At 36.4% G+C, this 27,628-nt stretch overlaps 1 protein-coding gene across 1 annotated transcript; it reads left to right on the forward strand.

The window, feature by feature from the left end:
• The first annotated feature begins 2,825 nt into the window (after positions 1–2,825).
• Positions 2,826–27,493, forward strand: LOC144969678 (uncharacterized). Its single transcript, XM_078908827.1, has 10 exons — positions 2,826–3,169; positions 10,121–10,164; positions 13,470–13,625; positions 16,390–16,454; positions 17,886–18,001; positions 19,649–19,784; positions 22,493–22,635; positions 24,540–24,669; positions 25,667–25,801; positions 26,790–27,493. The coding sequence occupies exons 1-10, from the start codon at positions 3,111–3,113 to the stop codon at positions 26,976–26,978; spliced, it is 1,173 nt and encodes a 390-aa protein (XP_078764953.1). The 5' UTR covers positions 2,826–3,110; the 3' UTR covers positions 26,979–27,493.
• Positions 27,494–27,628: the final 135 nt, after the last annotated feature.

Consider the following 27,628-nt stretch of genomic DNA (forward strand, 5'->3'; position numbering starts at 1 on the left):
CAAATATATAGTTAGTTTTGGGAGATGGTATTTTTATCCTTGTAAAAAGAATCATCTCTCCGTTATGTACTGTATATATAATGATTTATAAACATTTGAGTGTGTTCCTCTGAGTGGGGACACGTGCTTGTGTCTGGATGAGACTTTTAGGTGATTTAAACTAAGAACACTGATAGTATGCTCTTGGAATCTACATCTCTTCCCAATGTGAACCCTTCCCCTTTGACTGATTTTTTCTCATTTGCTTTCAGTTGTAAATCTATATATATTTGACTTTCCTATTTTCTTCCGTTTTAATGGCGCTGAAATGTCCTAAATGTGTTGCAAGCGCCCTTAAACCTTTAAAACTGGGTGGGGTTCCTGGCCTCCCATAGTGGGCAGGGAGGTACATACTGTGTCCTCTATCCCCCTATATCTATTTTCCAACATGCCTTCTGACTTTGTCGTGGAATGAGATTACTTGGTTTTGTCCCGGCCCTGGCCGGAGTTCTGGCTGGGAGGGAAACAGTCAAATGCATAGTTATTGTTTTGGGAGATGATATTTTTTCCCTTGTAAATCATCTATCTGTTATGTATTACTATTATTTGTTATTTTGAATGTATAATATAGGCATTTGAGTGTATTCCTCTTTGTTGGATTTTGTGCTTGTGTCCGGATGAGACTTATAGGTGATTTCAAACTAAGTACATTACCTCCCATAGCGGGCAGGGGGGTACATACTGTGTCTTCTATCCCCTTATATCTGTTTTCCAACATGCTTTCTGTCTTTGTCTTGGAATGAGATTACTTGGTTTTGTCCTGGTGCTGGCCGGAGTCCTAGCTGGGAGGTAAACAGTCAAATGCATAGTTATTGTTTTGGGAGATGATATTTTTTTCCTTGTAAATCATCTCTCTGTTATGTATTATTATTTTTATTTTGAATGTATAATGTAAGCATTTGAGTGTGTTCCTCTTTGTTGGATTTTGTGCTTGTCTCTGGATGAGACTTGTAGGTGATTTCAAACTAAGTACATTGGTGGTATGATCTTGGAATCTACATCTGATCCCTATTTGTTCTCAGTTCCCCTTTGTCTTACTTTTTCTTGGGTGCTTTAATTGTAATTCTAGAACTTTTTACTATTCCATTTTCTTCCTTTTCACTGGCGCTGATATAACCTAAATGTGTTGCAAGCGCCGTAAAACCCTTAAAAACAAAAAAAACAACAAAGTACATTGATGGTATGCTCTTGGAATCTACCTCGATACCTATTTTTCCCAGTTCCCCTTTGTCTTACTTTCTCTTGGGTGCTTTAATTGTAATTCTAGAACTTTTTACTATTCCATTTTCTTCCTTTTCACTGGCGCTGATATAACCTAAATGTGTTGCAAGTGCCGTCAAACCCTTAAAAACAAACAAAACAATCTCTCTCTCTCTTTCTCTCACACACATAAACACACACGCGCACACATACACACACACGCGCACATACACACACACACACACGCGCACATACACACACACACACACACACTCAGAGAGAGAGAGAGAGAGAGAGAGAGAGAGAGAGAGAGAGAGAGAGAGAGAGAGAGAGAGAGAGGGTTTCTGACTTCCCGTGGTGGGCAGGAGATCACTTACTGTGTCTTCTCTTCCCCTTCGGTATTCCGAGTTGCTTTCCTTTGTCTTGGAATGAGATTACTTGTTTTGTCATGGCCTCGTCGGAATTCTTGGCTGAGAAAGAAATAGTCAAATGTATAGTAGCTATTTGTTTTCTACCTGTAAATTAGCTCTCTGTTTTTGTACTGTAATATTCTTTTGTTTTGAATATCACGTTTTGTAAGGATTTTAGTGAGATCATGTGCTTGTGTCTGGATGGGACTGTAAGGTGATCTCAATGTTTAAAACAAGCACATTGATAGTTTGCGTCTTGGAATGCATGTTCCCTATTTGAACCAGTCACCGTTGTCTTACAATTTATTGGGTGCTTTAATTGTAAATTAGATTTTTTTTTTACTATTCCATCTTCTTGCTTTAAAAACAAAGCACACACACAACCACACACACACACACACAAACACAGGGTGGGGAGAGGGAAGGGGGCGTCGTCTTCTTGGGAAAGAAGCTTTCCCGGTTCTAAAGGAGACACTCGGTGGCGAGTGGCGGCCAACAGACTGCGGTCCAGGACTTGTTTAGCAGCAGGCATCCTGCATCAATATGTTACGGCACTGTCGTCCACTTGCACTTCTGATAACTGGAAGCCGCGGGAGCATTTAGTTGAACATTGCATTGTGACACAGTTGCCGGGTGGGTTCGAAAAAGTACATGAATATGGAAGAGTCTTCGCTGACTGGATAAATCGTCAAAACGCTCACACCTTTGGACTCGAATCCATAACCTACAGGTCGCAATCCGAGTGTCAAACAACTTGAGCACAGTGCCGCATTTTGCAAAATAGACACAACCAAAACCATTGAACAAAAATTATAAGTTAAAATTTTTTAAATGTATAAAACACTTAACATGGACATTTTCGGGCTCAAAATTCGTTTTCAGTTTACAACAAAAACAATTATAATGTTAAAACTTCACTCCAAATCCAGATATGCGTGAAGCATTAATTTTAATTATTTTTGTCAGTGACTGAAGAAGAGTTTGAGACTGAAACGTTACGTGTTATAGATTGTGTTCTGTTCTAAAGCTGTTAAATATATTTTTCCCTATGATTTTTACAGTCCTCAGCTTCTAGCAGGTTAATATACACATCCAAAATCAGTATCATGCTAAGCAAAATTGCAAAGACGCGGAAACTGAAATACACCGAAAAATGCCATCTATTGAACAAGGATCAGCAATTTAAAGCATCGCGGAAAAAATGCATAGATATATTGAGATGGAACAAGAAAGATATATACGCATTGCTTTACCCGTTCTTTGGGTGATGTTATCCTTCCAAGGAACCGCAAGATTTATTGAAACATCAGTGTTGAATAAATACCATCCACAAATAAATTTTCAGGAAGATTATTGAGCCTTTAATCTACGACCCACTGTCGAATAGGCTACGGCTACCATTGCTCATTACAAATTACCATTCGTTTTGCAACTTGAAGATTGTAGATAAGATCTATCGAGATGGCCAATTTCATTTTGTCCGAAGATGGAGACCCTGAGGAATATGTCCCGCTATACGAGTAAGACTCTATCTTCTTATTTTAAACTCGGTCAATTCGACACTTAAATCATTAGGGGTGATGATTGGGAACATAACCAAAGACAATGAATAACATTGACGAGCCGAATGAAAAGATATAACTTTATTAATAAATGATAAAGTAATGAGTGATGATCGTGATGAGTATTGATGGCTTGAGAAGAGAGTGAGTGAGAGCGAGGTTTAGAAACGGAAGTTGTTATATAATTGTTTGTAATGATGTCTTAGAGTAAAAGGTGTTACGTATTCTTATAGAACCAATCAACATCCTTTCTTCTTTTAAAAAAAATGATTATGAAGTACAGTGATATGAGATAAATTGATCCATCCATTCATTCCTTTCCCCCAAAGAAAAATATTTAAAACAAGAGATTCTCTAAATTAATTTTCACAGAAAAAAATGATGAGTCTATTAATTATTTATAATGATGTTATCTGTCATTGTTCACTTTGTTCTATATTATCCAGAGAATGGTCAATATTGAATATAGTCATTCAACCAACGAGGTTTATTTCTTATTTTTCTGTGACGTTGTTGAGCAGTATGTTCATTATAATTATTGTCAATGTTCAGCGATAGTTCATAACCTGTATGTTTTTCTTGCTGTTGAGTGTCATTAGCATGTCTACCGTCATTGGGTGATCGTACATTGGAATTGGGTGTTACACAAGTATCGTAGTTGCGTGGATGAATATATCGTCTGTTGCGCCGGTATGCATTAGCAGTGTTGTCACCTTCGATGATATATGATTTGTTGTTTTTGCTTTTGATGATGCCTTTCTGAGCAACATTACTGTTTAGCGGTTTGAAATAGACAGGCTGTCCAGGATAGAGTTCTGATAGTGGTTTTGCCGTTCGATCATAATGTTTTTTGATTGCGCCACGTCGGCGGTTTCTGTTGTTTATAATGTTCGGGTCAGTTTGTTAAGTTTGAAACATTGTGGGTATGAATGATCTCGTTGGTCTACCGAAAACAAGTTGGGCTGGACTGGGCATATTGTCTCTTGGTGTATTTCGAATTTCCAACATAGCTTCGTATGGGTCGGTCTTTGAGTGGAAACATTTTTTCATCATGCGTTTAATTGTTTTTACCGCTGATTCTGCTTTTCCATTTGATTGATGATGACCAGGTGAAGACATTCTGTGATCGATGTTCCAATGTTTGCAAAATGTTTTGAATTCTTCTGATTGAAATTGTGCTGCAGAGTCAGAAATTAAAGTTTGAGGTATACCGTATCTAGCAAATTGTTTCTTGAGCGTCATGATTGAGTTGGACGTGGTAATATTGGCGAGTTTTTCAACTTCAATAAAGTTTGAGAAGTAGTCAACATACACGATGTAGTTTCTCTGTTCAAATTCAAAGAAATCAATTCCTACTTTTTGCCATGCCTGTGTCCCTTCGTCGTGGAGAGTCAGTGGTTCTTTCGTGTCCAATGGTTTGTATTTCTGACAGGCATCGCAAGAGTTAACAAGTAGTTTGAGATCTGCATTGATGTTGGGCCAATAAACGGTTGATCTAGCCCGTCGTATCATGGAATCACATCCAAAATGAGAACTGTGTAGATGCATTTTTATCTCTGATTGCAAAGATTTTGGAATAATGACTCTTTCTCCTTTCATCAGTAGTCCATCAGAAATATCAATGAAATCTTTGATTTGGTGATAGGATTTCAGTTCTGGAAGTAATTCATTTATTTTTGGCCATCCGCTTTGAACATATTTTATCAACGTTTGGAGAGAATTGTCTTTTTGAGTTTCTGATCTTATTTTATCCAGAGTTACGTCGCGGATTTCAATAGCATTAATATAGTGTTCTTCTATTTCTGCACTGTCCTTCAAGAATGCACGACTGAGAGTATCTGCTAATTTTAGCTGTGATCCAGGAACAAATTCGAATTTGATGTTGTATTTGTTAATTCTCATCATCAAGTTTTGTAATCGTTTTGGGGCTTCGCCCAGAGGTTTTGAGAGGATATTTTCGAGAGGTTTGTGATCGTTTTGTATGATTATTGGTCGGCCGTAGGTGTATTGGTGAAAACGTTCCAGGGCGAATACTATGGCGAGTGTTTCCTTTTCGATTTGAGCCCATTTCTTTTGCGAATTAGTGAGAGCACGTGAAGCAAATTCTATTGGTCGACCACGCTGAATGAGAGCAGCACCTAAACCGTCACCACTACTGTCGACTTGTAGGTAGAGTTGTTCCTTTTGATCGAAGTATGCGAGATAAGTAGCAGTTGCGATCTTGTCTTTTATTTCGTTGAAAGCGTTTTGACAAGTATCGGACCAGTTGAAAGGAGTGTCTTTGTGGGTGAGTGAACGAAGTGGTTCTGCACTTGAAGACAAGTTAGGGATGTACCGTGCAAGGTACTGTACAAGTCCACAAAAACGTCGAATGCCTTGTACATCGTTAGGAGCTGGCATTTCAGTAATTGCTTTTACTTTTTGAGGATCTGGCCTAACGCCGTTTCCATTAATGACGTGTCCTAAGAATTGTATTTCTGATTGCTGGATGCAAGCTTTTTCATCATTCAATCTGATTCGCTTCTCTTTGCATCTAAGTTTCAATGCTTTTACGTTGTTGTCGTGTTCTGTGACAGATGATCCAAATATGAGAATGTCGTCAGCAACGTTCGTGCAGCCTGATAGGCCTTCGATAGCCTCGTTTAGCCGTTGTTGAAATATTTCGCTGCTTACAGAGAGACCAAAAGGTAGTCTACGCCAACGATATCTGCCAAATGGTGTAATCATTGTGGTGAGTTCTGAGGATTCCTCATCAAGTTTAACATGATGAAACGCTTCTTTGACGTCAAATTTGCTGAAAATTTTGGCGTTGTTGAGATTCGGAAGTATGTCATCGAGTGTCGGCATTTTGTAATGTTCCCGCTTGAGGGCTTTGTTTAGCTGTTGAGGGTCTAAACATATTCTTATTTTGCCGTTTTTCTTTTCAACCACAGCCATTTGGTTGACCCATGCAGTGGGTTTAGTGATAGGCTCAATTATGCCCCGTTCTGTCAATCTGTCCAGTTCGTTTTTGACTTTTGCTTTCAATGCGAGTGGTACATTTCGGCATGGAAGTGTTCTTGGTTTAATGTTTTCGTCGATATGAAGTACAGCAGTACCGAGGTCACCGATGTCCACTTGATCATTTTTGCTGTCATTTACATTAGCAATGAAATTTTCATGTTCGATTTTGATGAGGTTCAATTCTTTGAGAGTATTCAATCCTAATAGATTGTTGAATCCATCTTCGACAACAGAGTAAGTGATGTATGTCATTTTTCCAGTTTTTGGATTTTTAGTTTTGATTTTTGCCTCACCGATAGGAGCTAGTTTCTCTTTGTTCCACATGACCAATGTTTTACGTGTTGGTTTGATCTGTTGTGAAAACACGTATTTCCTCTCTATGGTGTTTACGTCCGCACCAGTATCAAGTTGGAATTTAACTTTTTTGAAGTTAACGATCATACTAGCTGATATTGCTGTTGTACCCAGCTTCATAACATAATTGTTTTCATCTTCGTCTGAGTATGAGGTGTTATGTTCGTTCTGAATCGTATGAATGCGAGAGCATTTTGATGAAAAATGATTCATTCTGTTGCAGCTCTTGCATGTTTTATTCCAAGCTGGACATTTTTCTTTGATTCGCTCGTGACTTTTGCCACAGAATTTGCAACAGTGTATCCATTGTGTAGAGGATTGTTGTTTTTGGTGAGAGTGAGAGTGAGAAGATCGATGCCGTTGCTGAGGAAATTGAGGTTTTGAATGAGAAGATTGGGGTTTTCTAATAGAATGTCGAGACGATGAGTAATGGTTGCTTTGATGTACCTTCTGTATGGTGTGATCTTGTAGTGTCATGTTCTGTAGTTGTGTTTTGGCTGTTTCATGTGTACGACAAGTATCAATTGCTTTTTGTAGTGTAAGGTCTTGTTGTTGTAGCAGGTGTTTTCTTGTTTCCTCACATTTGATTCCAATTATGATTTTGTCACGGAGAAGGCTATCTTCAATAGTGCCGTAATTACATGATTTTATCAGTTTTCTCAGCTCTGAGAGGTACATTTCAAACGATTCTTCCTGTCCTTGTTGTCGGGAGTTGAAAATATATCTCTCATAACTTTCATTAGTTTTCCCCACACAGAAAAGCTTAAATTTTTCAGTAATATTTTCGAACGTTTCTTCCTTTCCTTCGAAATTGAAGCCATCGTAAATATTCATAGCTGCTCGTCCGATGCAAGATAGGAGTGTAGCAGATCGTATTCTGTCATCCCCTTTTTCTAGCCCAGTAGCGATTTCAAAATTAGTCCAGTCACGAGAGAATTGTCGCCAATTCGAAGCTAAGTTGCCTTCCATGTTGAGTGGTCTTGGCGGAGGAATTGACATTGTTGATCTCGAAGTTGCCATAATTGCAGGGATGCAACTCTTTCAAAAAAAATAAACAAACAGTGATTGTGATAATTTAGTTGGTTGTTTCCCTTGGATAGAAATTTTGGCGAGAATGTCACTTAGGAGCGATTAATTCTGATTTCCAAGAGTTATTGCCCTTGAGAGTGAGAAAATGCCATGCGGGGGGATTCCCCGGAGATAATGATGAACTTGATAGAATAACAATTAATTGTTTTCGTTGTTAACTCACAGGACGAGTGAAGTTCTTTACGCCGCTGCCACCATGATGATTGGGAACATAACCAAAGACAATGAATAACATTGACGAGCCGAATGAAAAGATATAACTTTATTAATAAATGATAAAGTAATGAGTGATGATCGTGATGAGTATTGATGGCTTGAGAAGAGAGTGAGTGAGAGCGAGGTTTAGAAACGGAAGTTGTTATATAATTGTTTGTAATGATGTCTTAGAGTAAAAGGTGTTACGTATTCTTATAGAACCAATCAACAAGGGGTACATGACGTATAATTTGAAGTGACCATTACTGGGGAAATGAAAGGCAATTTTGTGTAGAGGACAGAAATAGGATATTTTTTTTATTTTCTACAAAATCACACCATTCGCTTTGCTTTCCAGCCGTTTGTTCTACTATTATCGCTTAGTTAAAAAAAAATTCATAACATTGCCAGCCTTATATAACGTACCGACACACAGAACAATTTATAGGGCAGGGAGGTACTTACTGCGTCTTCTATCCCCCTTTATTTGTTTTCCAATCTGCAGTGTCTTTGTCTTGGAATGAGATTACTTGGCTTTGTCCTGGCCCTGACCGGATGCCCCCTGGCTGAGAGGGAAACAGTCAAATGTATAGTTAGTTTTGAGAGATGATATTTTTTCCCCTTGTAAATCATCTCTCTGTTATTGTTATGCACAATATTACGTTTTGTATACATATGATAATATATGATTTGTAAAACATTTGAGTGTATTCCTCTTTGTGGGGACCTGTGTTTGTGTCTAGATGAAGCTTTTAGTGATCTCAAACTAAGTACTTTGATAGTGTGCCCTTCGATTGCAATTCTAGAACTTTTTACTATCCCATTTTCTTCCTTTTTACCGACGCTGATATGACCTTAATGTGTTGCAACTGTCGTAAAACCCTTAAAAATAAACAAAAAACAAACAACAATGTATAGATGGGTGCGTTTGGCTAAGAAACTCACAACATTGTCATCCGGAAGTATAATGGACCAACACACAAAACAATGTGTAACCTCGAACATTTATAGTCTGGTTAATACAGTTAAGTGAGAATTACTCATAAACGTGGATGTCAAATAAAACAAACAATAATAAAGACATGAGTGACGTCAACTTAGTTCTACATTTATTTATTTTACTATTTAATTATATATTTTAATTTATTATTTTATGCGGCTTTGTAGCCTTCTGGTATGACTCGTCTTCAGACCTGTAGGTCCCTAGTTCGATTCCCACTATTGGCGGTGAAAAAGTTCACCGCCAATAATGATGCTTTTAAATCTTAACTCACATTTTTCACCGTAAATTCATGAGCTTTTATATTGTACAATAACAATTAAACGTGTTCAAAATGATTTATATAAAGGGTCCCTAACCAACAGCAACGCAAAAAGTGAGCACCTGACCAGTAAAAGGCGATGTATCTGTCGACAAAAAAAAAAAGTTGAATTATCGCCTTACAGGCGTCATGTCTCGTCTTTCATGTTAAATGATTCTGTTGGCTTGGGACACCTTATGAAGACCTCCATGTTTTGGGGTTTTTTTTTGTTTTTTTTTTGGCTTCCCAACCTTCCTCTTTCCCTGGTTTGATTTAGTTGCTCAAATTTGAAATCATTGTTAAAAAAAACTATATGAGACTTGGACGGTTTCATATCTCTTATTGGAGAGAATGAACATCATTTCTTGAAATAACATAAACAAAAATGTCTCATTTCTGGTTATAACACCGTTTTGATACGAAGGGTCGCATGGAGTGGATCTTCCATTGTATTGGTGCTATGTGTTTAGGTGAAATACTCACCTGTTCCGCCAGCCACATCAATTGTACCAACACACAAAACTGTGCGTAATTTTCAATGATTATAGCTGGGTTAAAGCGATGGCGACGGTTAGATGGACTTGAGTGAGAGAAACAATCATCTAACTGGCGGCCTAAAAAAAATAATAACTCAAAAGTCGAGTCGATTCATTCTATAATAGCTCACGATTGTACGTGGCCAAACGCCAAACATGTATTATGTAGGGTTAAACTTAGAACTTAAAAGTAAATCACTCGATTAATTTCACTTAAAAGTTAATTTCAGTTTGAAACAGTCGCATTTAAGAATGGACTCTGGTGACTGAGCCAGAATTTAGAGCTAAAATGATTAGAGAAAAGACAGTTTACTTTTTAGTTCCTTGAAGACATAATCGTGTTTTGAGGCGATGTACCACAAACTTTTTCTTTTTTGTTTGTATATCGATTCATTTATCTATCAATATAACTGATGCTTATATTTTTCCAGCGATAAAGACAGGACACCACTCGGTCCCAGCGGAAGTGAGAGATGTGAGTTATCCTACATGGTTAATTGAAAAAAAAAGAAAGAAAAAAAAAAGGTGGGGGGGGGGGGGGGGGGGGGGGCAGTCATTGATTTAAAATAAAAATCTGAAAAGGTGTGTATGAAACAGTGCCATACAAAGCAGACAGTAAAATACAAAAGTTATGAGGTAAGGACTAAGGGAGTTAATTGTTGACATATTACACGGTTCAGTCCCTTCATTATGGTACAGGTTTCTTCAAAATGGCGACCAATGATTTTAATACAATGGACACTGTATCGGATAAACGTTACAAAGAAAAACATTGAATGTGTAGAAGGAATTGATCTTTATCACATAAAATCGGCAAACTGGACAAAGGATGTTAAGACTTATCCTCCAATCACCTACCATCATATTTTTAGCTATCAATTATTATTATTATTATTATTATTATTATTATTATTATTATTATTATTATTATTATTATTATTATTATTATTATTATTATTATTATTATTATTATTATTATTATTATTATTTTTTTTTTTTATTATTATTATCATTATTCTCATCATTGTCGTCGTCGTCGTCATCATCATAATAATCATTATCATTATCATCATCATCAAAAAACAAACCAAAAGCAAAACAAAAACAAAACAACAAAAAAAAATTAAAAAAAAAAACAAAACAAGTAACAACCTCTCTTTCTGATTTTTGTTCTGTATTTATTTTTTTTTGGACGAGGTAGTCGATTCTTTTCTCCTTTTTTGTTTGGCCTTGTTCCGTTTGTGAGCATGGGTTTCTTAAACTTGTTTTTATTTTCCATTAGTTTGTTTGTTTTTGCTTTGTTTTTTTTTTTGTTTTTTTGTTTTTAAATATATTTTCAAAATAATTTGTTTCTTTGATGGTTTGTTCCGTGTTTCTGATCGAGATTATTTATATATTTGTTTAAATCTGATTATATTGTAATAGTAACCTACTATTCATCGACTGATGTATTGTTGGGTAATTTTATCCTTTTACTGGTATTTTTTAAACTTTACTTATTTTTATGTGCATTTATTGCATCCATAGACAGCATAAATCCTCTGCATTTTGACAGTTTTGTGTTGTCTCGGCCACAATCAGTTGAAGTTCCCAATGTAAACAACGCGAGAGGAAGTTACAGTGGTCTTATTTCAAGGAAAGCAACCGTGGAATATTATATGCGTGACGTCATCATCATACTCTCTATAAAATCAACCTGTCTAGGATGGGGATCGAACCTCAGATCTCCTGATTACCAGTACCCTGGGTTCCATCACCAATCGAGAGGAATATTTTTATATTATTGCATTTTTCTATCTGCTTATCTGGCATTGTTTCATACATGGTTTAAGATGTTTACCTTAGTTTATTGAAAGTTAATATTATGGGATATTTTAGTATATTGATAATTATGACGATGATGAAAACGAGGATCGATAATGATGGTGAGGGTCGTGATTTTGACCCCGACATTGATGATGATGATGATGATAACGACTATGATGATAATGATGATGATGATGATGATGATGATGATGATGATGATGATGATGATGATGATGATGATGATGATGATGATGATAATAACTCTTATAGAGCGCACGGTTTCCTCAACAAGGAGGCTCTTGGCGCTTTAAATTACATCAACACAAAACAATATTTAAAGTACATGACATAAAAAAAGAAATGTTTTCAAGGATTTCTTGAAAACAGACAATGATTTGAATTCTCGGATGCTCTGTGGAATGGTGTTCTATACAGACGGACCAAAATGTTCCCGCCTTTGTACGATTGCGTGGGATAGCCAATGATGATGATGATGCTGATGATGATGATGATGATGATGATGATGATGATGATGATGATGATGACGATGATGATGATGATCTGGGTGGGGATCCTGATCTCCCATCGTGGGCAGGGAGGTACATGCTGTGTCTTCTATCCCCCCATATCCGTTTTCCAATTGTTTCCTGTCATTGTCTTGGAATGAAATTACTTAGTTTTGTCCTGATCCTTGCCAGAGTTCCTTGGCTGGGAGGGAAACAATCGAATGTATAGTTAAAGTTTTGGGAGATGATATATTTTTCCTTGTAAATCATCTCTCTGTTATGCATTGTATTATGTTTAGTTTACATATTATATTATATGATTGGTAAACATTTGAGAGTATTCCTTTTAGTTGGGACCTGTGCTTGTGTCTGGATGAGACTTTAAGGTGATCTCAAACTAAGTACTTTGATATATTGCTCTTGGAATCTACATCCGTTTCCTATTTAAACCAGTTCCCCTTTTTTCGTCCCTTTTCTTGGCCACTTTAATTGTAATTCTGAACTTTTTACTATCCCATTTTCTTCCTTTTTACTGGCGCTGATATGACCTTAATGTGTTGCAAGCGCCGTAAAACCTTTAAAAACAAAAACAAAAAAACAAAACAAAAAAAACCAACATGATGATGATGATGATGATGATGATGATGATGAAGATGATGATGATGATGATGTTGAAGATGATGATGGTGATAATGAAGACGGTGATGATAATTGATATGACAATGATCGTTCATCCTGAGTGGGAGTACAGAGACCTTCTTCTTCTTCTTCGTCGTCTTCTTCTTCTTCTTCTTCTTCTTCTTCTTCTTCTTCTTCTTCTTCTTCTTCTTCTTCTTCTTCTTCTTCTTCTTCTTCTTCTTCTTCTTCTTCTTCTTCTTCTCTGAACCTGTTTTATTTATTTTAGTGCTATACTTCTTGCAATCTGGAACACCGTGATCCTAATGTATTAACAATTCGAACCAATTAATCACATCAACGTATTTTCATGTGGGTTAACCGAATTTAATCATGGGCTTAATTTAACATTGCTGTAATAGTAATAGACTATATTTTCCTTTGAGAGCGTTTCCTTTCAAGTCCATAACAATTTTGGTAGTCAGATCTGCAGGTTAGTATTATTCATAACCTATTTCAGTACATGCCTACTAGCCAAATCGGATGGCCTTTCAGTTTGTGAGTACTAATCACAAAGTTTTGTCACGTTAAGGTGTGTGGAATTGCACTGTAACACCCGAGACTAAAATGATAAAATCTAAACAAGAAACTTAGGATTCCCATGCATATGCAATGCCCAGTCGCAACCTTCAAAGTTCACATAGTCTGTTAGAGAGAATTCAATGAGACTTAATGACCCAACTGAAGTTAAAAGCTGCGAAAACCGGTGTCATCATGCTCACTCTGATATAATACCGCTTTGAGACTATAGGTCACATTTTCTATTGACTTCCTTTGTTTTCTGTGAACTCAGTGAGCGAAGACACGGTCAAGTTTGACACATCGGTGCCCGAATTCCCCGATCTCCTGGAGTCATTGTCCTATTTCGATGACCTCAATACTTCCTTGGTTGATAGAAACTCCGTCATCAAAGATGAAACCTTGCTGCTGTTTGACTGCATGCCCAAAGGTAATGGACACATTAACACATTACTGCTATTTTTACTGTATGACTAAAGATAATAATAGATACAATGAAACCTTGATGCTGTTTGACTGTATGCCCAAAGGTAATGGACACAATAAAACCTTGTTGCTGTTTGACTGTATGTTCAAAGGTAATTGATACAATCATACATTGCTGTCTGACTGGATTTCCAAAGGCAATGAATACAATAAAACCTTCTTGTTGTTTGAATTGTATTGTAAGACATGCAATGAAACCCTATTGCTGTCGGATTGTAGGACCAAAGGTAATAGACACAATAAAACTTTGTTGCTGTTTTATAGCATGCTAAAGTTAACACAATATAATCTTGTGGCTTATTGACTGTATTCCCAATAATAATAAATTTAATTAAAACTTGCTGTTGTTTGAATGTATGCCCAAAGGTAATGAATATAAGTAACACAATTAAGTTAAGATTTGACAAACTCGTGCATCAGAAAATCTGCTTGAATGACAGGTGGAGCAATGATACTGAGTATTTATATACGAATGGGTCCCCGATAGCTCAGTTGGTGGATCACTTGCTTCACAGGCAAAGGGACCGGGATTGATCCATGAAGAAGTCGAGATTTCCCCTCGGAAACCTCCCCCCAACTCCCGTTGTTCTACCAGCAATGATTGGATAGCTGGGTTTGTACGATCCGGAGGAAAGTACTTTGCGATAGTCTGTTGTCCTGTCCAAAGAGTAGCAAGCAATTGCATCGTCCGTTCTACGCAACAGAAACCGGGGTTAACTCATTGGCCTAATGGCTCTGAATAACTCTCATCTCATCTCATGTAGTTCCATATCTGAAGCAGACGTCGGAGGTCATCTTCCGCCAAGCTGATCTATCTCTTGCCAATTCTATTAAAGCAGCGCCACCTTTCTCAGCTTCATCTGTCCAAGTTCTTATCCCTTTCAAATACGTTATTCTTTGTCTTCCTCTTATTCTTTTTCCATTCATCTTTCCAGTCAAGGCGAGTATTTCCAAACCAGGGTGGCGGATAATGTGTCCTAAAAATTCCATTTGGCGTTTGATGATTTTTGTTATCAGTGATCTTTTTCTGTTTGCCATTTCTAAAATTTCTTCATTTCTTTTCCTTTCCATCCATGACACCCTCATCATTCTTCTGTAAAACCACATTTCCACTGCCTCCAGTCTTTTAACCATGGTCTTGTTTATGGTCCAGCTCTCACAACCATATAGCAGCACAGACAGTACATAGCAATCCAGGACTTTGATTTTTGTTTTCATGCTAATATTCCTGTTTTTCATAATTGTATGCAGCTGGTTGAATGCATTCTTCGCCATACCTATTCTTTTCTTTATTTCACAATCTGATTTTCCATTGGATGTTACATTGAAGCCTAAATATTTGAAACATTCAACTTGTTGTATTGTTTGTCCTCTGCTTGTTATTACACAGGCTGGTGGGTTATTATTTTTAGATACCGTCATACATTCTGTTTTAGATATATTCAGTTCCAGTCCCATATTTTCACTACTCCTGACTACAACATCCAGTAATTCTTGTAGTTCATGTTCAGATTCTGCCAGTAGAACCGTATCATCTGCATACCTCAGATTTGTTACATTCTTTCCTCCAATACACACCCCTTCTTATGTTCGATATCTCTTAATATCATTTCACTATAGAGGTTGAATAAATCTGGAGACAAAACACACCCCTGCCTAACTCCTCTTCTAATAGGTGTAAAACTGCTTAGTTCGTTGTCAACACGCATTGCTGCTTCTTGTTCCCAGTACAAATTCCGTAATATTCTTAAATCTTTACCATCAATGTCCAAGGATGATAGAATTTTGAATAGTTTTTCGTGTTGTACTTTATCAAAGGCTTTTGAATAGTCGATGAAACACATATACAGATCTTTATTTACTTCAATACATCTTTCCATCAGCATTGATAATGTGAATATTCCATTTCTGGTACCCTTGTCCTCAACAAAACCAAATTGCATCTCCCCAATTTCAGGTCGTATTTTATTTCTTATTCTTAGTAAAATTATCTTCAAAAGAATTTTTGTGAGGTGGCTCATTAGGCTAATAGTTCTGTGTTGTTCACAATCAACTGCCCCTGGCTTTTTTGGTAGTGCTATAAAAATGGATCGTTTCATATCAGTTGGCATTTTTCCTGTGTCATACACTTGATTTAGAAGGTTTGTGATGAATTCAATCCCCCATTCACCCAGGCCAGTCAAGGCTTCAATTGTTATGGCATCAGGTCCTGCAGCTTTTCCATTTTTCATGCTTTTCATGACGTTCCTAACTTCATCTTTCATTATAGAAGGCCCTTCCAGTTCTTTTATCATAGGCATTTCTCCTCGATTATCAAAGAAAAGTTCTTCAATATATTCTGACCATCTGTTTAGAATGCAGTCTTTGTCCATGATGGTGTTTCCACGCTTGTCTTTGATGCATCCACTTTTAGCACCTGATTTAGTTTTGTTTGTCACTTCTTTGATTTTCTGATGGAAGAATTTGCCATTTTTTTCTTTGCAGGACATTATATAGTGACATTGTTCATTTATCCAGTCTTCTTTAGCTTCGTTGCATTTTCTTTTTATCTGCCTGTTCTGAATAACTACTTACTTTTAAAATTGTATACCCTACCAAAATGTAGTAAATACAAGTATCAGCATAAGGTTAAGACTCATCAAACACTAATACTAATATACACTCTGCATATTATAAGTTTTACCATTTGCTATGATTTTGACTGACAGGATTGGAAAGCTTCTTGGAGACTGGGCCGTCTAGACGGGTTGTTGATTACATGGACTACGAGAAGGTGAAATTATGACAGTGTCAAAATGTTCGTACGTCAATCACTCAAATCTCTTGAAAAACAGTCAATTAATTTTACACACACATAAACAACCCCCTCCCACCCCCCCCCCCATATATATATATATATATATATATATATATATATATATATATATATATATTTATATATATATATATATATATATATAGAGAGAGAGAGAGAGAGAGAGAGAGAGAGAGAGAGAGAGAAAGAGAGAGAGAGAGAGAGAGAGAGAGGGGGGGGGGGTGCGTTCGATAGGTAGATAGATAAATAGCCTGAAGGATAGAAATTGATGGAAGGGGGAGGGGGTTGGGGAGAGCGATATGGAGATCGGGAGATAAAGAGAGATAGAGAAAGAGAGATAAAGGCAGATAGGTAGGGAGATAGAAAGGTAAAAAAAAATCGACAGATAGATAGATAGAAAGATAGATTGATAGATAGATAGATGGATAGATATATAGATTGTAGAGGGAGAGAGAAAGAGAGACACGGAGAATGAGAGAGAGAGAGAGAGAGAGAGAGAGATGGATGGATAGATAGACAGAGAGAGAGAGAGAGGGAGAGAGGGGGAGGGAGAGACAGATAGATAGAGATAGAGAGAGAGAGAGAGAGAGAGAGAGAGAATGTGTGTGTGTGTGTGAGAGAGAGTGTGTGTGTGTTTGTGTGTGTGTGTGTGTGTGTGTGTGAGAGAGAGAGAGAGAGAGAGAGAGAGAGAGAATATCCATTCTCCATTAAAACAAGATAATACTAATTTTTGATTGAGGACAATTGTTGTCAGACCTGCTCATATTATGTTTACGTCAGTCCATGTTGGTGAATAACCTACCTTTTCCAGCATTTTATTATTGTCATCAACCTTTTATTGATGTATATACTATTGAGTTATTCCCAGAAAGAATTGCTTCCCTTTGTTTTCAATTAATTGACTTCATCTAGCCATTTAATATCGATCAAAGCATAAATCTGTGGCCTCTTGCATAAACCCGATAAGCCACATTTACTTGAAAAACGAGTTAAGGTGCTGCGGCGAACATATCACTCATCAAGTCATGATTTCCTCACTAATTAAAACAAAATTGAATATTTAAAATGCAAGACTTGTATCACTTCTTCTAAACACAAATACTATTCCAAACCTTGTTTTCGATCAAATTCATGTCATATTTTCTCAATTGTGTTAAAATGTGGGGTTAGCAGGTTCATGAATAGGCCATAAAAATATGGAAAGTAATAAACAAAGAATATTTACATAGAACTGTCACTCTGATATGTTATAAGTAAAAAGGAAAAAAAAAAACAACAAATATTTATAAAAGTGTACTCCGCAAATGACATCTTGTTCATTTCTAAATAGAAACATTCTAAAACACAACACATTCCCTTCAACTATTCCATCCCGCCCCAAACCACCAGTTGTGTGCCATCCAGAAGAAGAAGATTGAATTCTTGAAAGAACAAATGGTACCCCAGGACAACAGAGCCAGAGACATTCATGAGAAAAGCGTGGAGCTTCAAGAACATTTCAAAAAGTAAGACCTTCGAGAAAGAACTTTTACAGCTGGCAAATGTGACAAATTAGGGAGCAGGCCCTGGTGTAAGAAAAAAAATCCGGAAAAAGGTGTGTATGAATCGATGCCAGACAAAGCAGGCAGAAAAATACAAGAAAAGAAAACATCCCAAAAAATCAACCTGCCTTGACTGGTCGATCCTCAGACCTGTCTGACTGATCTTATCGGAAGTCTAAAGTTTGATCTCCATTCAAGGCAGGGGGATTTTTTTTGGTTTTATTTATTTATTTATTTATTTTTTTTTTTTTTGTGGATGAATTATTCTTGTATTTTTGGATTTGTCCTGTCTGGCGTTGGCTCATACACACCTTTCTGGGTGGGGATCCTGACCTCCCATAGCGGGCAGGGAGGTACATTCGGTGTCATATCTTATCCAACAAGCTTTCTGTCTTTGTCTTGGAATGAGATTACGGTACTTGGTTTTTTTTCTGGCCCTTGTCGGAGTCCTGGCTGGGAGGGAAACAGTCAAATGCATAGTTATTGTTTTGGGAGATGATATATTTTTCCTTGTAAATCATCTCTCTGTTATGTATTATTATATTTGTTATTTTTAATGTATAATGAAAGGATTTGAGTGTATTCCTCTTTGTTGGATTTTGTACTTGTGTCCGGATGAGACTTATGGGTGATCTCAAACTAAGTATATTGGTGGTATGCTCTTGGAATCTACATCTGATCCCTATCTGTTCCCATTCCCCTTTGTCTTACTTTCTCTTGGGTGCTTTAATTGTAATTCTAAAACTTTTTACTATCCCATTTTCTTCCTTTTTACTGGCGCTGATATAACCTAAATGTGTTGCAAGCACCGTAAAACCCTTAAAAACATAAAACAAAACATACACACCTTTCATATTTTTAGCTGACAACTGTGCGGCTTTGCCGTCTTGTGGTAACAGACTCCAGAAGCCTGTGGTCCCGGGGTCGAATCTTGAAGCTCATCGTAAATAACAACACCATTCTCTCATCATCTCCCTTTCGTTTTGAGTGCCGTATTCATCGTGTTTCGTTGACAAATTAAATGGAATCGTCCTAATCATCTGTCTATTAATAAACTTATATATATATTTTTAAAAATGTTATTTTACGCTCCATTATGATAGGGCTGACACAGGAATAACATTTTAAAGCGGCATTGTGTTGGCTTCGTACCCAGAAGGTATAGAGTTCGATTTTACGCAACGAAGCGCTGTTATGTCCTTGGGCATATCAGCTCGCCCAGGCTCACTTTGAGGTGCTGCAATGCGGTTGGTGTCTGGGATATTCAATCTAATTAATAACACAGGATCATTAGAATCCAACCACACCAAATATACCAGAACTCTGGAAGTGAGGGTCTATTTCTATTTTATGGGGGAGGGGGGGGGGGGGGGATGCATGCTGCACGCCCTAGAAAAAAAAAAGACAAAGAGTAATAGAGTGCTTCATGTTCAAGAACATCGACTAGGACTAAAAAAAATTATCTTGCTTGAGGTATTGTAATTTTGTGAATGTCACAAAGAGAACAGCAATAATGTAAGCTAATTTTAATTTTTGATTCAACGGACATATTTTCCTTTGGTGATGAATAAAGGGGACTTTTATTTAACTTAGTTGTTTATTTCCATATAGCTTTGACGTGTTTATCTCAGATGCCCAGAAGAAGAGGGATCGGGCTGCAGCTTACTATATTGCCTCCAAGAATGCCAATCGGGAACTGAATATTGAGATACCTAAATCCATCAAAAAGTTGGAGGAACTTAAAGAGGTATGCTCCATTCTGACTACTCAGATAATGTCTATTAGAAGAATATGTTTAAGACCGAAAGTATCCATAGTTGTGCCCAGCACAATGGACACCTTTTGTCCGTACGTATTACATATATTATTGTGTCTCTCTGTTTTTTGAAAGGCACAACGTAGTATAGCTTACGTGTGCTTCTCGATTTCAGCTTACATGCTTGTTGTGAGGTTACGTTCACATCTCGAAAACTGTAAAACATTGGCTCAGTTAGATATAATAATATAGTTTTAGTTATTATATTTATTTCTTACCCTCACAGGGTAAGAATATCCTTATTCGGGCCGTGGAGCTATTATTATTATTATCACTACTACTACTACTACTACTACTACTACTACTACTACTACTACTACTACTACTACTACTACTACTACTACTACTACTACTACTACTACTATTATTATTATTATCATCATCATCATCATCATCATCATCATCATCATCATCATCATCATCATCATCATCATCATCATCGTCATCATTATTATTATTATTATTTACAAGTTTTATCCACTCCTTTCCCGATTAGAGGAATAATAATAATAATAATAATAATAATAATAATAATAATAATAATAATAATAATAATCATAATAATAACAATAATAATAATAATAATAATAATAATAATAATAATAATAATAATAATAATAATAATAATAATGATAATAATAATAATATGGAGTGGATAAAACTTGTAAGTCATTACTTTGAAAATCTTAATATCATTGATTTTTTTAAAGCCTGACGTCTATTTAAAAAAAAATTAACATATCTACACTTTTTCCATTTTCGGCCGAAAGATTTAAATCAAATACCATTGTCTTTTAAAGCAATTGTAAAAACAAAAATAAAAAAAAAACCCACAAAAATAATAGATATATTATAAAGCCACTTTCCCCCTATAAATAGCAGCTCCTGGCCACTTTGTCATTTGTATTGCCCAATATTCACGACCTGTGCTCAAAGCCTTTAAAAGAGGTCCCAAGACAACAACAAGACTATAAGTTTAGGACGCGACATAACACCTGTAAGAAGATATTACTTTTTTTTCTGACAGAAGCAAAGCTATTAACGACCAGTATTCAATTTACGTCTGACTACAGTGAGGAGATTGCATGTAAAGAGCTTTCTCTAGGTTTCAACATGCGCTACTCATAGTTTGTCAGGCATTATTACATTTTTTTTTTCGACGGAGAAAACGCTTTTACCAACCAGATGCTCACTTCACACATGAGTGCTATGAGAGAATGTGAGTATTGTCCAAGGACTCAACTTTGCCCTGCCCAGAACGGAGCTCAAGCCAGATACATTCAGGCCGTAAGCTGAGCGTCATACCACAAGACCATAAAGATTTATAAACGCTACAATGAATGATCATCTAACGAGTGAATCATGATATTATGACCCATCGTCTCAAAACAGTACCTATTATATCGATGCAAACTGTAATGGCAACATTAATGTGATATCAAAATCAAAATAATCGGAACTGTGACATTTTAGTTTTCGTCACTTTAAGAAATTATGTTCATTTTCCTCAGTAAAAAACAAAAACAAAACAAAAACAAAAACAAAAACCAAAAAAAAACCCATAACAAAAAGAAACAAATTCTTAAAAAATCAAACAAAACAAAACAAAACAAAACAAAACAAACAAACCCAGCAAAATAACAAACAAACAACAACAACAAAAAAACAAATATAACTTGACTCGAGTCTCATATTTTTGACAATAAATACAGTTTTAGCATCTATATCAATCCGAAATAATACCATTTTGAGGAAGCATTAATTATGTAATCCATTGTCTAAAAACGGCATCATGTCAAGGTGAACCAGATGCTATAAATGGGTTTAGATGTAAAATGACCTTAAATGTGAAACTTTAGTCTTTATCACTTTGCAAATCCTTATTCATTCTTCGTCTTCTTCGCGTTCGCTTCAATGCTAAGTCAACTCTCCACTTGATATCCGCTCTCCTCTGGAGATCCTCAATGCTCCCGAGGAGCTTACTCCTCAGGCTGGTTGTGGCAGTCGGTGGCCAGTATTTTCTCCTAAGGGCAGAGAAGGTTGGGCAATTCTGTAGGATGTGTTCACTTGTCATACTTCCGGTTCCACAGGGGCACTGACTTGTAGTTTCTACCTTGAATTTGGTATGGAGGTTGTGGTTTAATCTATTATGACAAGTTTGCATCCTAAAGATTATGACCTGCTCTTGTCTGGTCAACTGATAAAATGGATCATTCATTCTACTCAATAAAATATATTATTATTAACTTTAACTGAAAAGTCTCATACTTGTAGGTTATAAGAATGATCGATATTTTTTGGTTAGAGCATATTATAATATTATTGTAAATGGAAAGACACTCACATTTTTATGATTGGGACGATCGATGTATTCCATGCGCCAATGATGACAAAAATAAATAGTCGTCATTGACTCATGAAGTGCATGGGAAGCAATGATCGTTCCATTCATAACAATGTGAGTGCCTTTAAAAAAAAATATATATAAATTCAACTTTCGGTATTTATACTACCCTGATATTATACTTAATTGAGGCGGAGGGCCACAAATTCACAAAATGCGATGTTTGGCATGGATCGCAAAATATGTCTTATAATAGCTATGTCCTTGACCTTTCAATGACTGGAAAATGAACAAGATCCGAGATGAGCTGATGACCAAAGTGATCAAGTTCCAGCCCGTAGACAATTTCATTGAGAGTTTTATCAAGCTCCAAGACTCCCAGTTCCTAAACTTCAATGCCATCATGGACAGGAACTTTACCCTCAGGTCTACCAACAAGTACGTAGATGTTTTGTCTCTTCCTTTGTTCTACAGATTAATTAATGTTCATCTGTGTTTTCTTAAAAGAAAATTCATTTTCATCTTTACAATCCGAATCCCACTATTAAAGGAATTCTACTTTTAGTGTTCTTTCATTAAAAGTAAGTACAGTAAAATGTATGGAACAAATAATGCATATAACAGTTTCAAGAAAGAGTATAATTCTCAACACGGTCCTAACGACAAAATACAGGTTTAATGATATTTTAACACTTCACATAAAATGCTTATAAACGAGATAAAACGTTTCTGTATCCATTTTTGATGAACGATAACGATTTTAAAGTTATAATTGTTTGTTTTTTTTTGTTGGGGGGGGGGGGGGGTGGTTGTAGAAGGGGGTTGGGCCCAAAAAGTTTCGTATTAAGTATTCGATATTTTTGTTGAAGCTGTTAATTTCATTTTTATCTAAAACGTACAAAAGTTTACAACTGAAAGTAGTTTAGTGTTTATTTAGAAGTTAATTTATTTATTTGGTGGCTTTGTGATCTTGTGGTATACACTCGCTTTCGCACTTGTACTTGTAGGTCCCTGCTTCGATCCACTCTGTGCGACGCAAAGTTGAGTTCTTGGAAGTCTCTCTTTATTCACATTCTCTCAACTCACTCAGACCCGGGCCCGTTTTAATGAACGCGGACTAGCGCTTAGTCTCTGACTATCTCTGACTTAAGTCAAGGACTTGAAAAAATCGGATTTCATGTGAGCTGACTAACCAAGTCCCAGACTAAAATCACGGCATCTTCGTACTAAGTTTGGCCAAGTTTTAGTCATTTGCTGAGGCAGGACTTCAACCTTTAGTCTGAGACTAGTTACTAGGATACATCATAGCGTCGACAAGATATCAGCTATTTTTAGATTGAGAGAGCTTCGATTCGGAAGAAAAATAGATCGGTTACGAATGACAGAGGCAAAAGTGTCCTGTTGATATTGACACTGGCTTAAAAAAAATATAAGAAAAGTGCAGATTGTCAAAAGCACATATTTTCGGGAGTAAAAAGTTTTAAAATACCTAATCTAATCGGCTCGCGAGTTGCGAGTGAACAGAGTCTAGAACTCGAAGGGTTTGCGTCAAAGAACAACCCCCAAAAAAATTATTAGAACGTATAATGGAGGCAAAAGTTATTCTGCTGGCATTGTAATTGACTTAAATAATGTAATTCGTCAGAACACACTTTATCTTTTGTTTGTTTGTCTGGGTTTGTTTTTTTTTTTTTTTTTTTTTTTTTTTTTTTGTTCATTTGTTTGAGTTTCAATGAAACTTTCATTCGCCTAAATAAAAAATTGACAGTCATCATTGTAGTCTATCAGTCTAGAGTCAATATCGCGTGATTTGATTCAATTGTTGCACAAGTAAGTTAAACTACGAAAAGGAACGAACTATTATCTGTACCGGATGTGTTGCTAATTTCTAATTTCGAAATATTTTGCGTTGAAAGTATAAAGGCTGGTATCTTACCTGCCATTGTGTACTAGATAGCGTGATGATACCAGCACAGAATTGCCGAATTAGTCACCGTCCTTACAACGCCCACTTCTAGGCAAGAGACCAGCTAGTCAGAGACTAGAAAGCGTTCATGAAATCCTATTTTTTAGTCACTTACTTTTCTCATGGTAAATAGTAAATAACTAAATCCGCGTTCATGAAAATGGGCCCTGGTGGTAACAACGTTGTCTCTGTCAAGAGAAAAAAGTAATTTCGTCTTACAGGCGTTATATCTTGTCCTACATGCCAAGAGTTGCTGTTGGCAAGGGACCCCTCCCTCGTAAAGCGCTTTTGAGAACATTAAGTGGATATTGCTCTGCATAAAAGATCCCGTTAGTTTTTATTCTACCGTCATAAATAAAAGTTCATTTTGATCCAGATACTTAACCAAACGGTTCACAGAGAGACACCTGGTGGAGAAACAACTAATTGAGGAACTGCAGGCCACCAAAAACTCTGCTAAGACACACGACATATTCATGCGACGAGAGATATACACGCTGAAAAAGGTAGGCCGAAGTTTTCTTACAGAACAATAGCCTAACACCCTTTTGAAGATGCATTCTAATCATAATGCCGCAAGACAGCTCAATCGTATCGAGCACAGGTATAAATGCGTTCTTGGCCGAAAACAGCGCGTCTCTGTAAAGATATATATATATATATATATATATATATATATATATATATATATATATATATATATATATATATTATATAATATTAGGCTTGCCAGAAAAGTCATGACGCCCATTAAAAATCTCCAATTGTATTGAACTCACCAGTATCAACTATAAATCAAAATGTACGTAATTCATTCTTCTATTAGGCCACCATATTTTGTCAAGCTGCTATTTCTTGATTTTAATTTATCTTATGTGAAAGAACCCCCGACCCCAACATGTCGGTCGAAGAAATCACACACAAAAATTATTCAATAAACAACGTGCTGTGAGTGAATTCTTTACTGCAGAGAGGTGTGCACCCCTAAACATTCATAAACGGCGAAACGTGTTTATGGTGACTCGTGGGTATTTGAACAGTTCAAAGGTGGGTTATATGCTTTACTGGAACTGATGCTGTCTCTACCAACATTAATGAGCAGGTTCGCAGTAGTCGTCCACAAAGTGCATCAACCCCAGCAAATCAACCAAAGAGACTGACGAACTTAATCGAGCTAATCGCTGGTTGAGACAATCGAACATTTCACAAAGGCTTGGAATTTGATAGGGAAGAAATGGGTATGTCTTTCGGGAAATCCTGGTGACAGAATGGTATGCGCCCATTGGATATCGAGAATGCTCACATTGAAAGAGGAAGTTTTCCTAAAGTCGTAGAACAACCCATTATAGTTCTGATTTAGCTCCAAGTGAATTCTTCCTTTTCTTAAGACTTAAGAGACGCCTCAAGGGGGCAAATTTTGGCAGTGATGGTGAGGTGCAGGCGGAGGTCACTCGATGGTGTCGAAGTTTACCACATTATTCTTTCTTTTCTTCTTTGGTCAAGACACTTCAACGCCTAACGAAGGAAAACATGGACTTGGAGCTAAAGTGTAACCGATGGTCAGAGATGACCACTGACACTCTGATGACCACTTTTCTGATGACCGCCAGTATAAAAAATATGGCAAGGACCATCATGGTAAGAATTCATTCAAATTTGACACTCATAGTCTCAATGCGGTTTTAAATCAGGATGAAAACGACCCCGAATTAAAACAGTAAGATATAAGAACTTTGACATTTTTTTGCAATGTAAGAGCATAAATTCATTATCCACTGTCACTTAAGAAAAATAAATCAACACCAAGTTTCATGCTTTTGCTACAAATTCACTTAGTTAATTTCGACATAATACCGCTCGAGGTGGCGGGTCAAATTTACCCTCACAAGGCGCATTTAGATATTTCTTTAACTTGATATTTTATCGTTTTCATCGAAATAATAACTAAGTGACAAATAGTGGACTGTTAAATGTTGCCTTCTTTGGTGAAAACCGCCCGGTTTGCTGTAAAAACTTGATTAAAGTCAATTATTCCACCCCTAAACATGGACACACTGTCATTTCTGAGTAAAAACATAATCGTTGAAATATGTATTGATGCCGTTGAATATAAATTGGCCGTCGGTCTAATTTTTGCCAACGTAAAACTTTGGAAAGTCCAAGTGATATGTTTTGATGATAAAGGAGCAAGTGATCACAATAGATAATTTGATATCATTGCAAAATGAAGTATGTTACAACCTATTTGTTACGGTATGTCTATGAATCTTACGTTGAAGGTGGAATAAAGGCATTCTTCATGGCTATGTATTTATTAAATTGTCATTTTTAGCGCATTAATCGCATCATCGTGCATTTAAGTGGCGCGTTAAAAATACTCATTCAATAAATCCAAAGCCATGGAAGAATCTTATAAGAATCACTTGATATGCTCCGAGCAATTTACATGATTTCGCTTTTGCCGGTATCAATTCAATGACGTCTTGTAAAGCGAGTTGAGCGCATTAGTAGATACTGCGCTATATAAAAGCTCGAGGGTTTTTTTTTTCAAAGGCATTGTTGACATTGCTGCTCTCCATTTCTTTCCCCCCCCCCCCCCCGCCTCTGCCTTATATCTCTGCTGCAGCAAGTGCGACCGTTTACCAAGAAAAGATTGGAGAATGTGTTGGATCCGTGTGACGTCATTGATATGGTTGGTCTTTTCATCTCCGATTACACAAATATCGTCAGCGAGGCCAAGGCCAAGAAGAAGCCCAAGGAAATTGAATCCAATGCCAAAATACTTACATATAATATTATAGATAAAAGAGACTAAATTAAATGTGACTCATATTGATACAATATACAACAAACAACGTTTCGGCTCTGACCTTCTTCCGAAAAAATAGACGAAAGACCCCAAAATATTATGAAGAAATCATATCATGTCATATTAATATTAATGAAATTAAGGTTAATAACAACTTAGGAGAATTTGCTTGAAAAAAAAAAGGGAAAGCAAATCGTATAGGTTGAAATACTTTTCAGATTCTGTCACGTAGGAATGACTGCCAAAATGTGTAAGAATATTAATTGTAAAGCATGATTTGACGTGAAAGCCATGCAAATGTGATAATGTATTCATTTCTTAATTTAATCAATAACCTGGAGATTTCTAACATAATATATGATATTTTATAGTCAATTCTATTTCTTGTAAATCAAAACTTAGATTACACTTAACATTCGATATTGAGACCATGAAAACGCTAAAAATAACTTGTAATGTGATTTGTAGATGATGTCATTAACAAGACCATAAATAAAAATAATAATAAATACAAAACAAAAGTCAAAGCATTGATTGTGACTTTTTTGTTATCAAATTTGAGACTTTCCGATTCAAAGCGGTGATAATACGTCAGGGTGATTTAGATAATGAAATTAAACAAATTGAAATTCTCTTTATTCATCCCCAAGAGGAAA

The sequence above is a fragment of the Berghia stephanieae genome, chromosome 3 (genome assembly GCF_034508935.2).
Source record: "Berghia stephanieae isolate SIO BIC M18660-M18661 chromosome 3, UCSD_Bste_1.3, whole genome shotgun sequence".
Classification (NCBI taxonomy): Eukaryota; Metazoa; Mollusca; class Gastropoda; order Nudibranchia; family Aeolidiidae; genus Berghia; species Berghia stephanieae.

Coding starts and splice junctions, on each gene's coding strand:
- LOC144969678 (XM_078908827.1), top strand. CDS start 3,111: ATGGCCAATTTCATTTTGTCCGAAGATGGAGACCCTGAGGAATATGTC. Junction 24,670..25,666: donor AGATATACACGCTGAAAAAG/GTAGGCCGAAGT, acceptor TCTTTGGTCAAG/ACACTTCAACGCCTAACGAA. Junction 25,802..26,789: donor ATATGGCAAGGACCATCATG/GTAAGAATTCAT, acceptor TCTCTGCTGCAG/CAAGTGCGACCGTTTACCAA.